Source organism: Amblyraja radiata, chromosome 14 (genome assembly GCF_010909765.2).
Source record: "Amblyraja radiata isolate CabotCenter1 chromosome 14, sAmbRad1.1.pri, whole genome shotgun sequence".
Classification (NCBI taxonomy): domain Eukaryota; kingdom Metazoa; phylum Chordata; class Chondrichthyes; order Rajiformes; family Rajidae; genus Amblyraja; species Amblyraja radiata.
The window spans coordinates 7577400-7591331 of record NC_045969.1 but is presented as its reverse complement, the minus strand read 5'-3'; the positions used below and the strand labels follow the sequence as shown (position 1 = coordinate 7591331).

Below are 13932 nucleotides of genomic sequence, written 5' to 3'. Positions count from 1 at the left end.
CTTGTTAATCAACCTACTTTATCAAAGGGTACATCCCTTATCAAATAACACCAAACAGGCCGGCTCAACACTAGAGACTCAGGTTCGATTCTGACCTCAGGTGCTGTGTGGAGTTTGCACGTTCTCCCTGTGACTGTTTAGGTTCACTCCGGGTGCATACATTTTGCGTTCCAACAACGTATAGTACAAAAATAGTACAATAGGATGACTGAGGAAAAAAACCCACCTCTGGGTATCTGCCTTGAAATGAGTCACTCCATCAATTTCTGAACAATTACGTTCAGCTTACACAATTGACAAAATGTTAATTGTTTACTACAAAAAAACATTTGCCATTGTTTTTATTAAATGATTGCAGCAAACAGTTTCAGAGAATGATTTTTATTACTTCATTTGAACATTGGAAGATGTTCACTGCAAATACAGTGAAACAAATTTACATTAAACATCTGATACGTGGTTACCCAGATCACAGAGCACTGCTATATAACTTCATTTATTAGTTTGCTGAGTTTCTGGATTTTAGTTTTTGTAGACATGTCAGCGTATTTTTCACCGATACTGACAATCATTCCACCCAGTATTGAAGGGTCGGTCTAGAATTAAAAAAATAATGTTATTTTTTCAAACAAATGCCATCAAAACAATTTGAGTCACAGTTCTTGACACCAAATGAATTAAATGCAAAGTATTTCATCAATGGCGCAGCGGTAGAGTTGCTGCCTTACAGCGCCAGAGACGTGGGCTGGATCCTGACTGCAGGTGCTGTCAGTACGGAGCTTGTACGTTCACCCTGTGACTGCGTGGGTTTTCTCCAGGTACTCCGGTTTCTTCCCACACTCCAAAGACGTACAGGTGTGTAGGTAAATTGTAAATTGGCCTAGTGTGTAGGAATGGGCATGGGAACATGTGGAAATGTACTTCAACAAGTTAACCGTTTAAAAGATAACTGCAACTGAATTGAAAACTTGAGATATGCTCATTTTTAATTTCTCTAATTAACTTTTTAAGCAAATCTTCCACGCTCTCTATTTTTTAATCCTTTTTGGAAAGAATAAAATTGATCAAATTTGAACTTGCAAAACTGAAAATATAAATGCTAATAACTCAGTAGAAATTAAAGGATTAAAGAAGGTGGGATTAGTGCAGGGAAGTGACTGGCAGCATTCGGCAGATCGGGTAGCATCTGGGAGGTAAAAGATCAGTGAAGCTTTCTTTGAAGGCATGGGGCCAGATGTCCTACTCCTGCTTTGATCGCTAAGTTAAAGTAAGATCTTTAAAGGCGTGAAAGACAATATACTAGATAAATAGATGATTAAAATATCTGGAATGAAATATAATAAATTGTGTCCTTGTCATCAGCTTTAAAAAAATGTTTAATGGCTTCATTGATAAAGACAAAGGACGAAGGACATTTATTGTCACCAATTGGTGCAGTGAAATTTAAGTTACCATGCAGCACACAAATAAGATAAACACAACACTTTAGGATTTAACATAAAACATAAAAAACATCCCCCCATCAGCATTTCCCGCTGTGAGGGAGGGCACCAAAGTTCAGTCTATTCCTCTGTTCACCCGTGGTCGGGGCCTATTGAGGCTCCCGCAGTCACCACTACGGCGGCCCAATGTTTTCAGGCCCTTGAACGGGAGAACACTCTCAGCGACCTCTGAATCGCCCAAGTTTAGTACCACCTTTATTACAATTGAACTGAGTGACTTCTTAGACCATTTCACAGGATACATTTTAATTGAAAACACATAGTTCAGATTCCAGAGTGGAAGGCAAATTTCCTCCATTGAAAGGCATTGAACCAGATGAGTTGTTATAATTTAAATGTTCTATGGTCATGAGTACTGATGACTTTTATTAAATGCAAATTATGGCTGCATTTAAATCGAACAAATGCCCTTGTGACATCTGAACTGGTTTATTAATCTAGACATCTGGATTATTAGATTGGTAAATTAACCACCACTGTAATTACAAATAAAAGTCTTAAATTTTGCCTGTGCCCTCTTCCTACTAATCTTTGTATTATGATCTCAAATGTTTGCTGCGTAACTATTATATTTTTCCATTCAAAATTGTACAATGGAAACAATTTGCAGAAATGTTGTGCCGTATTTATAACTTCCCACAAGTGGCCATTTATACATCTCCCAACTTCTAATTCTGCACTCCCATACCCAATAAATAGTCCAGAATAAGGATATTGGTCCAAGTCATTCATACAGCTTTCATTTTTCAAGACGTAGCGGATATATAACTAAAGGTAAAAGAAGCTACAGAGATACAAGGAGGGTCAGGCTGGGGTTGTGTACGTGACTAACTGAATTGCTCTTTGGAATACATTCTTCTAAGTTATGCCAATTCATTTTTGCATGAGACTCTTTTACACCACACATTGCTCAAACCAGTCAGCACAACCCATTCTTTTCTTCATTACAAGTTAATTTATGCTCTTTATAATCATTGCGGAAAAATATATTCTATATTTCCTGCTGTAAATTCCCCAATGTTTATAACCTCCCACTGTGGTTCCAAATTACATGGAATTATTCCCATGTTCACACGATCAAAGTCTTTCAACCTTCCTTTGGTCTTATGCCTTACTGCCTTACCTTGGTCTCCAATTTCAGGGTCTCACTTTTCTTTAGGAACCCATTAAGTGCAGCCTTTAGATCTGTAAGACCTGCTTCATCCAGAGGCTAGAAAAATGAAGAAAATGTCCATGTCAAATTTCAACCAAGGGTCATTTGTCAAAGATGCAACATATTATTTGGTTAAATTACTAATTATGCAATTCTTCAAAATTAAGCTAATTGATCTATTCTTTGTACTCATACTATGGAGTGAAAGTATGTTTCTCTCCTAATGAGCAATTTCATTTCATGAAACTTTTAATTGTAACTAGACCAAGTGCAGACCTGTTGGGTCTGCTCCCCCAACGCAGCCGTTCCCTACCCGTAGCCCCCACGGGAGACGTGGTCCTCTAACTCATGCGGCTCAGGAATCAGCAGTGCGGCTGTTTTTAAATGGCGTCTTTGAGGCGAGATGCGGGCGCCAGCAGCCGTTATGGTTGCTGGCCAGCAGGAGGCGACATAATTAGTGAGTGGGGGGGGGGGGGGGGGGGGAGAAGGATTTGATTAAAAATGTGTACCTAAACACGACGAAATTTAATGAGGAGTGGATACTTGGAATGAAAAGTGAAATCTCTACCGAAATTGAAAAAATCAGGGCGTTTGTGGGTCGGGTATTGTCGTGGCAACGAATCAAAGGCTGGCAGCCACAAGTCAGAAACACACACAGCCAGCCAGACAGGCAGATAGATAGATAGTGCCGGTGTTTTTTCATCCTTCCCGTCATCCCACTTTCAGTTTCATTAGGTTTAAAACTCCTGCTCAGGCGATCTTAGTAAATCTGTGTTTTGTTTTTACTTGAAATGCTCCACTTACAGTATGGCTAATAATTTAAACTTGCATATTCATTATTAACTTTTAAAAAGGTCTTTCTCCTTTACTTTAAATAATACTTGTCCTTCCCACTGAATGTAATGTCGTACTAATGGTTTCTCTTCACCGTGGCTACATTCTTTCAGCCCAAGCGTCTTAAGGACTTTTAATAGCCAAATTAATTTTTGTCACATCTTCCAAAAACTCATTAGTCAGTATTCATTAACTTTCATGGCACCACTCTCAACCCTCGTTCAGCAATCAAAACTCTCGGTCTCTTATCGTATTTTAAAAAAAATCACCACAGCCTCCAAGGCTTCAATTTTAGTTTAGTTTAGTTTAGAGATACAGTGCGGAAACAGGCCCTTCGGCCCACCGACCAGCGATCCCCGCACATTAACACTATCCTACACACACTAGGGACAATTGACACATACTCCATACACCTGTACGTCTTTGGAGTGTGGGAGGAAACCGAAAATCGTGGAGAAAACCTACGCGGTCACGGGGAGAACGTGCAAACTCTGTACAGACAGCAACCGTAGTCAGGAGCAAACCTGAGTCTTAGGTGCTGCAAGTGCTGTAAGGCAGCAACTCTACTGCTGCGCCAACCAACTATAAACCAGAGACTAAATTCTAAGATTACCGCTTTCTAAATCACTACATCTGGATTTATCAATGTTCCCTCTGATTGCTCTTGTTGACGTCCCATTTTAGGTCTGGTCCCTTCACATTATGAGAATGCAGGGTGACTTGGACAGGTTGGGTGAGTGGGCAGATGCAGTTTAATGTGGATAAATGTGAGGTTATCCACTGTGGTAGCAAAAACAGGAAGGCAGATTATTATCTAAATGGTGTCAAGTTGGGAAAAGGGGAAGTACAACGGGATCTGGGGGTCCTTATGACGAATAAAATTGACTTTGACTTTGTTCATCAATCAATGAAAGTAAGCATGCAGGTACAGCCGGCAGTGCAGAAAGCGAATGGCATGTTGGCCTTCACAGCAAGTGAAGTTGAGTATAGGAACAAAGATGTCCTTCGGCAGTTGTATAGGGCCCTAGTGAAACCACACCTGGAGTATTGAGCGCCGTTTTGGTCCCCTAATTTGAGGAAGGATATTCTTGCTATTGAGGGAGTGCAGCGTAGGTTTACAAGGTTAATTCCCGGGATGGCGGGACTGTCATATGCTGAGAGAATGGAGCGGCTGGGCTTGTATACTCTGGAATTTAGAAGGATGAGAGAGGATCTTATTTGACATATAAGATTATTGACGGTTTGGACATGCTAGAGGCAGGAAACACGTTCCTGATGTTGGGGGAGTCCAGAACCAGGGGCCACAATTTAAGAATAAGGGGCAAGCCATTTAGAAAGGAGATGAGGAAACATTTTTTCACACAGAGAGTTGTGAGTCTGTGGCATTCTCTGCCTCAAGAGGGTGGTGGAGGCCGATTCTCTGGATACTTTCAGGAGAGAGCTAGATAGGGCTCTTAAAGATAGCGGAGTCAGGGGATATGGGGAGAAGGCAGGAATGGGGTACTGATTGGGGATGATCAGCCATGATCATACTGAATGGCGGTGCTGGCTCGAAGGGCCGAATGGCCCACTCCTGCACCTATTGTCTATTATTAACTGAGGATTCTCAATTACAAATGGATTTTTTTCGTCGCATGCTTGCATGGCCAATACAAGTTGACAGAGCTATTCAGTAAACTTGAACATTCTTGACATTTAACGATATATTATTAACACAACTGTACATCGAATAATTCATGTTACCTGAGCAGTAGTGACTGAGCAGAGAACTTCCCCACGATGAGCACTCATGATCTTGCTGAAAGCCCCAACAACGTCAGGGGTTTGGCGCAACCTTCCATTCTCAGCTAATACATCTGAAGACAATAAGTAAGATTTCTATCTTTATCACAATCGGTATTAAAGGAAACACAAGAAACTGCAGATGTTGTCATCTTGAGTATGAATTTCATTGTTCTATCTGGGACATATGACAATAAAACACTCTTGACTAAAACACGGTTTTGTGCGGCATGGTGGCACAGCGGTAGAGTATCTGCATTGCAGCACTTGCAGCGCCGGAGACCCGGGTTTGATCCCGACTACGGGTGCTATCTGTACGGAGTTTGTGACCCCGTGGGTTTTCTCCAAGATCTTCAGTTTCCTCCCACACTCCAAAGACGTACAAGTTTGTAGGTTAATTGTCTTGGTATAAGTGTAAATTGCCCCTAGTGTGTGTAAGGTTGTGTTAATGTGTGGGGATTGCTGGTCGGGTGCGGACTCGGTCGGCTAAGGGCCTGTATCTCTAAACTAAACGAAATGTTGGAATAACTCAGCCAGTCAGACATCATTCGTGGTGGGAAACAGACAGGCGACACTTCAGTCTGAAATGTCGCCTGTCCATTTCCTCCATAGATGCTGCTTGACCGGCTGAGCTCCTCCGGCACATTGTGTTTTACTCTATTGGGGAAACCTAGCCAGTTGTTACATTTGGAACAAAATGAAAAATGTCAAGAGAAAAACATTTTTTAAAACAAAGTTCAATGAGAAAATTCAATAAAATTCTCTTTGAAGCATATTTATAAACATTTTCCTCTCTTCGTCTGAAGTCAATACTGAGGTTCATTGCCAAATGAGTCATGGGTCCACTAGCTAAAAACTATCTTAAATTCCTCCAATGACGCATGTGCCTGATAGCAACACCACAATCTTAAAATGAAATTTAATTATATTTGAGGAGGATCAGTGATTTTGTATGGAATCGTTGTACTTAGGCAAAGAATATAAGGTTTAGTCTTATTTGGGAGTTATTGTAAGACAACCACAATGTATTCACGTCATACCTTTATCAAATTTTAATTTATTGCGTTTTTAATCAGTCAAATACAAAGAATGGTTTATTTTTGTTTTCTTGGTGCCAAAAACAAGGCAGGCATAAATCAGTGGAAATAAAATGAAAGAAAACCATTAGATTTGTTGTGTCTTTCAAAGGAAAAGTGGATAAACATTTGAGGAAAATTGTAGGTTATGTGGTCATGCAAGATACTATAAGTTAGATTTGGATTGGTACAGGGCACGTGCAGATATAAACCGCTGAATTCCCCATTTTACATTTCAAATTCCTGTACTGTTGATCCTTCAGATGGCTGGAACATAACTGCTTGTATCAAAGCTCAAAGGTCTGTTTATTGTCATGTGTACCAATTATGTGTGAGATTATGGGGAAAAAGTACTCCGAGGCAACTGTATTGAAGACAATTATTAAGATACCTGGACTTGTATTCCAGTTTTTTTTCTTTGCCTTTGACAAAGGTTTTAATATGTTGGCAAATACAGATAGTTGGAATATAGACACAGGGGCGTTTTGACTATATCACTTTAGGCATCTGATATTGCCAAGATGAAATTGATGTTTTCAGTTTGTATTCAGGTATACTACTGTTCGTTTTTGACAGCAAATAAAAGTATTTCTGTAAGAAGGAGCTGCAGATGCTGGTTTATACCGAAGATAGACACAAGTTTTGAATAAAAGTATTTACTTGCCTAAGCACAAATATTGTTTTTCCTCAAAGACTACCTACGAATATCTATAGCTACAGTCAATTCTGAATGTTGCGCCGTCATTTTTCACATTTAAATTCATCAATGAAATATTAACTTGGTTACTAAGCTCCTAATTAAAGATTTATGTTATTCACGTATTCTGTTCCTGTAATGGTGTACATGTTCGGTAAACAATGCAAAAAAAAAAATTTGGATTATTGAGAGGTAACCATAGAGCACTTACTCATGAAGTTGATCATTATGGGGGAGACTTTCTGTTTTGTCAAGACATCGTTGACAGCTTTTTGCTTGATGCTGCGTTTAATGTGGGGATTGACGATCAGTCCAGAGAACTTGGAATCTTTCATTAGCGACTGGAAGGGAACCAAGGAGATAACATTTATTGGAAATAAAATACTCTTTTTGAAGTGGCATGTGAAATAGCCATCAGCACATAGCCAATACATACATGTGATGCTTTCAAGTGTCAGAGTACTAAATAGTATTTTCAGATAGCCAAACTATAAAAAAGGGCAAATTTGTCATTCGCTTACTGTCCAGGCAAAAGCTATGGACCATCAGCCATGATCATGTTTAATGTTGGTCAGGCTTGATAGGCCAAGTAGCCCACTCCTGCTTCTATTTTCTTACTTTCGTATTTTGGTAATTTAAGCTCTAATTCACACATAAATAACGTGTAGGAAAGAACTGCAGATGCTGGTTTAAATCGAAGGTAGACATAAAATGCTGCAGTAACTTTCATATTCACTGCACAACTTAAAAAAACATGCAAATACAAGGGTCTCGACCCAAAACGTCACCCATTCCTTCTTTTCAAAGATGCTGCCTGTCCCACTGAGTTACTCCAGCATTTTGTGTCCATCTATCACTTGCCAGGTTTTATGCTGCTCCTCCCCCCCCCCCCCCATCATTCCAATCATTCTAAACAAGAGACCCAACCCAAAATGCCGTCTGTCCATTCTCTCCATAGATGGTGTTTGACTCACTGAGTTCCGCTAGCACTTTGTGATTTGATCATGATTCCAGCATCAGCAGTCTCTTGTGGTCTCCATTAAACTGCATCTTGTTGGGGTTAGTTTACGTTGACTAATAATTTGATTAATTAACATTGGATGGAAATCTTTTGGTTCCGACGACAAGATGTTTTACAATATTACATATTAATTTAAATTTTTTTTTTTAAAGGCAGCTCTAAGATACTTAATTTATTTTAATCCTTCCATTGCTCTTCACCTGTGATATTAGCCATGGAGCAAATGGGAGACAATCTCAGCCCTTTGTGATTTAATATAATTACAGGTGACAGAAACACCCGAGTAATGTTTAACATCAATTTTTCAAATTGGGCTGAAACATATACCGTCTTTCCCGGCAATGTAGACGCTATTTTCTACCCAAAAATAAGGCACGAAAATTTATCTGCGTCTTGGAGGCCGAAGGTTAGGTTTTTAGCCAAGAAAGATAGACTTGGCTATCCCTCAGTACAGCAACATCAAGAACGATGTTGCTGTACTGAGGGGTAGTCAAGTCTATCCCTCATTGCTGGCAGCCGATGGGAAGTGGCTGTAAAGCGGGAAGCGGCTGTAAAAGGACAGCGCCGCTGGAGGGTGGAGAGTTCCTTTCACAGCTTGAGGGGAGTCTGGCCCGGGTCAGCACAGCCTGGGCTGCACAAATTGGCTGGCCCGCCAGGTGTAAAGTTGAGGGGAGGGCAGGAGCATTGTGTAGGAGGGGGTCGGGGATCATGCCAGCAACTCACTCATCGCTGCCGTGGCGCTCTGGGCGCGGAGCCACCGCATTGTGGCCGGGGAGGGAAGTAGCTCGGGAGGCTGCGAGCAACCGCCGGGACCTGACAGCGGAACCGACCGCCACCTCAGCGCCTTCTGCCGGCCCGCCTGCCAGCCAGCCACGGTGTCCTTCGGCACAGGCGCAACAGGTGGAGGTGGTGGTTGGCAGGTTAGCTACTGGGCGGAAGGCTGGCTGCTCCATCCCAGGCTCACTCTCTCTCTCTCTCTCTCTACTAGTCCCGGGTCAGGCGACCTGGGCGCTACAGCCAGACCTGGGGCAAGCGAGCCGACCTGGGCGCAACAGCCAGACCTGGGGCAAGCGAGCCAACCAGGGAACTGCAGCCATTCGCGGGGCACGCAGCCGACCTGGGTGTCACAGCCAGACCTGGGGCAAGCGAGCTGACCTAGACGCTAAAGCCAGTCCTGGGGCACGCAGGTGATGTTGCGACCTCTGGACTAAACCAAACCCATGATCCTGTCCCGCCATCCTTTTCCCCCCAAAATTTTGCAACTTAAATTGGGGGTGTGTCTTCGATGCAGGTGCGTCTTCATTGCCGGGAAATACGGTAACTGTTTTTTTATATTAATCCTCTTGCATTTTTAAAGTATTAAATTTACAGGCAAGTGAACTTTAAATAGATTTTCTTTAATTGAACATAAATGTTATAGCAAATATTTAACTTGCATTAATCTTCTGTAGTTCCTGCTCCACTTGGTCCAGTTTCTTCTGCTTGCTGGCAGCAGAGTACAAAGCTGTAGCATATCTTCCTTCAACCCCATAGACTTGAATAGGTGGCTGTGGGCAAAAGAAAACAGCTGAAAATTACACGGGAAGTCTCAACTCAAAGAATTAAGAGCTGAACTCTTATGCAACATTCACAATTAATTGTTGATTTTTATTTTTTTTCATTCACAGATCCTTAATTCATCCTTAATTATCTCCAAACTGCAATACCACAATACTCTGGGTCTGAAGTCATATAAAGATGAGACTGGATATCAGTGATCCAGGTAGGAAGAAAACTATGGCATCTGCACAGTAGACCAAGGCTGTAACAGTAACATTTAAGAAGGAACTGCAGATGCGGGAAAATCGAAGGTAGACAAAAATGCTAGAGAAACTCAGTGGGTGAGGCAGCATCAATGGAGCGATGGAAATAGGCAACGTTTCGGGTCTGAAGAAGGGTTTCGACCCGAAACGTTGCCTATTTCCTTCGCTCCATAGATGCTGCCTCACCCGCTGAGTTTTTCCAGCATTTTTGTCTACCATCAGTAACAGTAAAATGAGTCTACAACAACAAAAAATAAAACAATTGGGTTTGAAGAAGGGACTCAACCAGAAACGTCACCCATTCCTTCTCTCCAGAGATGCTGCCTGCCCTGCTGAGTTACTCCTGCTTTTTGTGTCTATCTTCAAAGAAAACAATTCCTGCTTTCAACCCAATTTCTTACTATTATCTGCTTCTGTGGATAGGATAAAACTGAAATTTATCAATTATCCAAAAGAGAATAGTTAGGAAGAAATCTTATGGAAGAAAAACAATACTATCGGACCAATGTAATTATGCATTACTTAGCTCTTGTAAAACTTATTTAATGTTACTTTACCCAAATTTAAAAGCTTTGAAATGTTTCATACCATAACCAGTTTGTTAACTGGGTTGACCACCGAGGTGCTGAAGCAACGGACCTGAAGATTTAAAGAGAAATTTAAGTCAGTTTTTGAACACATTTGCTGATTTGCACTATGTAGACACATATCAAAGACTGAAACAAAATGAATTACGTACAAATGTGTGACACGTAGGCTTAGTACATGATTAGTATACATCACGCGATTCAGCTAGAGAAGATGCAGAAAAGATTCACAAGGATGCTACCTAGATTGGAGGACGTACTTTATAAGGAGATAGGTTGGACTGGATCTGTTTATCTTGGATCAAAGGAGGCCAAGAGGAGCTATGAGACATTTAGGATTCAATCTTCCAGCAAAGGAGTTTATAAAACAGATATTAAAATGTTTCCTGCTATCTGCCCATTTTTTTACAATTAATGATTGGGAGAACTTATTTGGGCAAAGGAATGGTAGATGTTATTTAACTCGGACAGGTGTGAAGCAAGGGATTTTGGAAAGTTAAGCCAGGGCAGGACATACAAAGTGAATGGCAGAATCCTAGGAGTGTTATTGAAAATAAAGACCTTGGAGTACAACTACAAAGTTCCCTGAAAAGGAAGACGTAAGTCGATAATGGTGAAGGTGGCATATGGCATGACTTGCCTTCCTCAGACAGGGCATTGAGTACAAGAATTGGGACATCACGTTACATTTGTATGTTGTTTGGGCTGCACTTGGAATATTGTGTGTAGTTCTGGTCACCACACTGCTGGAAAGATGTGATTAAGCAGAAAACATTCTCAAGGCGATTTCTTGGATTAGCAGGTTTGGATCGAAGTTAGCACTGGAATATTGAATACAGAATTATCTTTTACCTCTAAGGAAAGATTGGGATAGTCAGCATTCTTCTTTTTCTGGAGTGAAGAGGGCCGAGAGGCAACTTGCTAGACGGATATAAAATTATAAGGGGCATAAATAACGTGGATGGACAGAGACCTTTTCTCTGGGTTGGGTTGTGTAAAACTAGAGGTTTAAGGTGAGATGGAGAGTTATAGGGGATCTGAGGGGTAACGTTTTCACCACAAAGAGTAGTTGATATCTGCAAAAGCACTTCCAGAGGCGGTGATGGAGACAGGAACAATAACGAAATTCAAGAGGCACCTGGACGGGTACTTACTTGAATAAGTTGTCCATATAATTCACATGAGCTGTGAGTGACTATTAAACTGTAGCTACCTTATTCGCAATAAGCACGCAATACTGGTCCGACGAAAGAGAGCAGCCTGCAAATAAAGTAGCTACAGTCTGATAGTCAATCACGTCTCGTGTGAATTATTTCGATAGAGGTCATAGAATGATATGGAATTATGCAGGCAAGTGGGATTAGTTCAGATAGGCACGTTGGTCAGAATAGAAGTCGTCGGCTGAAGGGTCTATTTCTATGCTGCACGAAACTATGACTCTCAAACAAGTTTGCTGTGTTAATAGCTTTTCATATCAGTACATTGGAGCATGACGTTCAAAATACTTTCTAACCATATCGTTTTTTTAAAGGACAAATCAAGAAGGCTTCTTAAAAAATAGTTCATTGTCACCAACACACCCAGCTGTAGTAGCCAGAAATATATCTCATCAAACTTTGGGGATGCATGCTCCTCATCATCATCTGACAAGGGCAACTTAATTATTCTTCAACAATGTCCCAAATTCTGGATAACCACCAGGGTAATCATCTTTGCAGCTTCCACACCTTAATGCCCTGCTGTATCTTACATGGTTCAGTAAGATCATCTATTGTTCATTACAAACCCCAATGAGGATAGGCCTAACCTGTTTAACCTTTCTTGACATCAACCTTTCATGAAATAGGAATCCTTCATCATTGGAATCAATAGAAGTAAAGTTAAAATATATTACTGTACTAAAATCGACACTATGATTAAATGATGACGAAGTAAATAATCTATGTAACTAAAAGTAAACGCAAAATCGAGCATCTGCAGGTCCTTGGACTTCGAAAATCTTAAATGTCAGGTGGGATTCGCTTTTGTAGATAGGGATTTAGGTGAGGTATCAGTTTGATATAAGCATACACTTAAAACAAATCCGAGTCAGGTAACAATCAAGCTTTTGTAGATAGGGATTTAGGTGAGGTATCAGTTTGATATAAGCATACACTTAAAACAAATCCGAATCAGGTAACAATCAAACCTGAATAACCAACATTACAAATACCACACAGCCAGACGATATGACAGCCAAGCCATCAGCGGGGTAAAATGAACATTATTTAACGCAAATATATTAAATCTACATAGTAAAACCTGTAGATGTTTTAACAATCAAGGTTATTTACTTAAAACGTTAAAATCAATTGAATTAAACTCTTTCTTCCTTCACCTTCACGCACAACCTGGCCGGCGCCGCCATCTTCTTCGCCTGATGTAGGTCAACCCAAGGCCGGGGAGGCTTCTGAGGATGCACAGTTGCACCGGTGGATTCTGGGAGCTGTAGGCGGACGGTAGGGGAGTTTGAGCGCGGGAAGCGGGAACACTCGGGATTGGGACTACAGAACCCAGGATTCAGTGGGGGTGATGCTTGGCCGGGCGTTTCCTGAAGCCTGATCCCCTTCTGGGCAAGTTTATGAACACAATGTTTTTGGCCTGTCTTCTCTTCCCCGCTGAGATAAATCCATTTGTTTGATGCCGTTGGAATAGTTATTGCAAAACTAGAAAGCTGCACTTGATAGGAAGCTAAAATAAGAACACAAAATGTTGGAAATAGCATCAGGTCAGTGGCCATTTCTAATGGAAAATCGTCCTGCAGGAATTTTAACCCTGTTTCTCATTGCACAGATGCTGCCTGGCCCGTTGAGTATTTCCAGCATTTTGTCTTCACAAGTAGACTAGTGTCATTATAATAATGAGCAAGTGATACATTAAAAGCGGAGGAATACATTTTTTGTTGTTGTAGATTGTTGGTCGTTAATTGTGGGAACATTAAAAACAGAATGTCATGGCTGTTCAGATCTTTCACCCTACTTTGCAGTTCATCAAGATCATGGCTGATCTTGTACCCCAAAGCAATGGCTGATGTTTAACGACATGAAAGTAACTGGAAAAATTGTTTAGCTATCTTCAATTCTAAAGGACTTACGATGAGTTTTATTTCTGCACTCTACAGTGAAGGGGAAACCGTTTGGGCTCTAACCTATTTAGCTCTGAAAGCATTTTTCATTTCAAATGAGGTCACTTCTCATTCTTCTGAACTCAAGAGTCCATACTTTACAGGGGAATTTCATTCCAGTATGTGTTTTACTGGGCTTAATGGTTTGTGGTTCTGTAGTCCTGTTCTTAAAATATTTTATATCAGACAAAATTTGACAGAGCCATGGGAGGAAATATTATGAGATATGTGGTAGATTTTAAAATCAGTCTTTATAAAACCCATTAAAGACCGAATAACAATTTTTATTCTATCAAATGGTTGAGTCTCTGGAAC

General features: G+C 40.8%; 1 protein-coding gene across 1 annotated transcript; it reads right to left on the bottom strand.

The window, feature by feature from the left end:
• Positions 1 to 365: 365 nt before the first annotated feature.
• Positions 366 to 13248, bottom strand: atp5po (ATP synthase peripheral stalk subunit OSCP). Its single transcript, XM_033032413.1, has 7 exons — positions 12832 to 13248; positions 10456 to 10506; positions 9502 to 9612; positions 7256 to 7385; positions 5233 to 5345; positions 2626 to 2712; positions 366 to 596 (listed from the first exon to the last, which is right to left on the bottom strand). The coding sequence occupies exons 1-7, from the start codon at positions 13231 to 13233 to the stop codon at positions 483 to 485; spliced, it is 1008 nt and encodes a 335-aa protein (XP_032888304.1). The 5' UTR covers positions 13234 to 13248; the 3' UTR covers positions 366 to 482.
• Positions 13249 to 13932: the final 684 nt, after the last annotated feature.

What these genes read in the sequence shown, in the direction of transcription:
- atp5po (XM_033032413.1), bottom strand. Translation starts at nt 13,233, where the DNA reads ATGGCCACTGACCTGATGCTATTTCCAACATTTTGTGTTCTTATTTTA. An exon ending in AGGAACTACAGAAGATTAAT is followed by an intron (nt 7,386 to 9,501) that starts GCAAGTTAAATA and finishes GTTCCCTTCCAG; the next exon opens with TCGCTAATGAAAGATTCCAA. An exon ending in CCCTGAAATTGGAGACCAAG is followed by an intron (nt 597 to 2,625) that starts GTAAGGCAGTAA and finishes TTTTAATTCTAG; the next exon opens with ACCGACCCTTCAATACTGGG.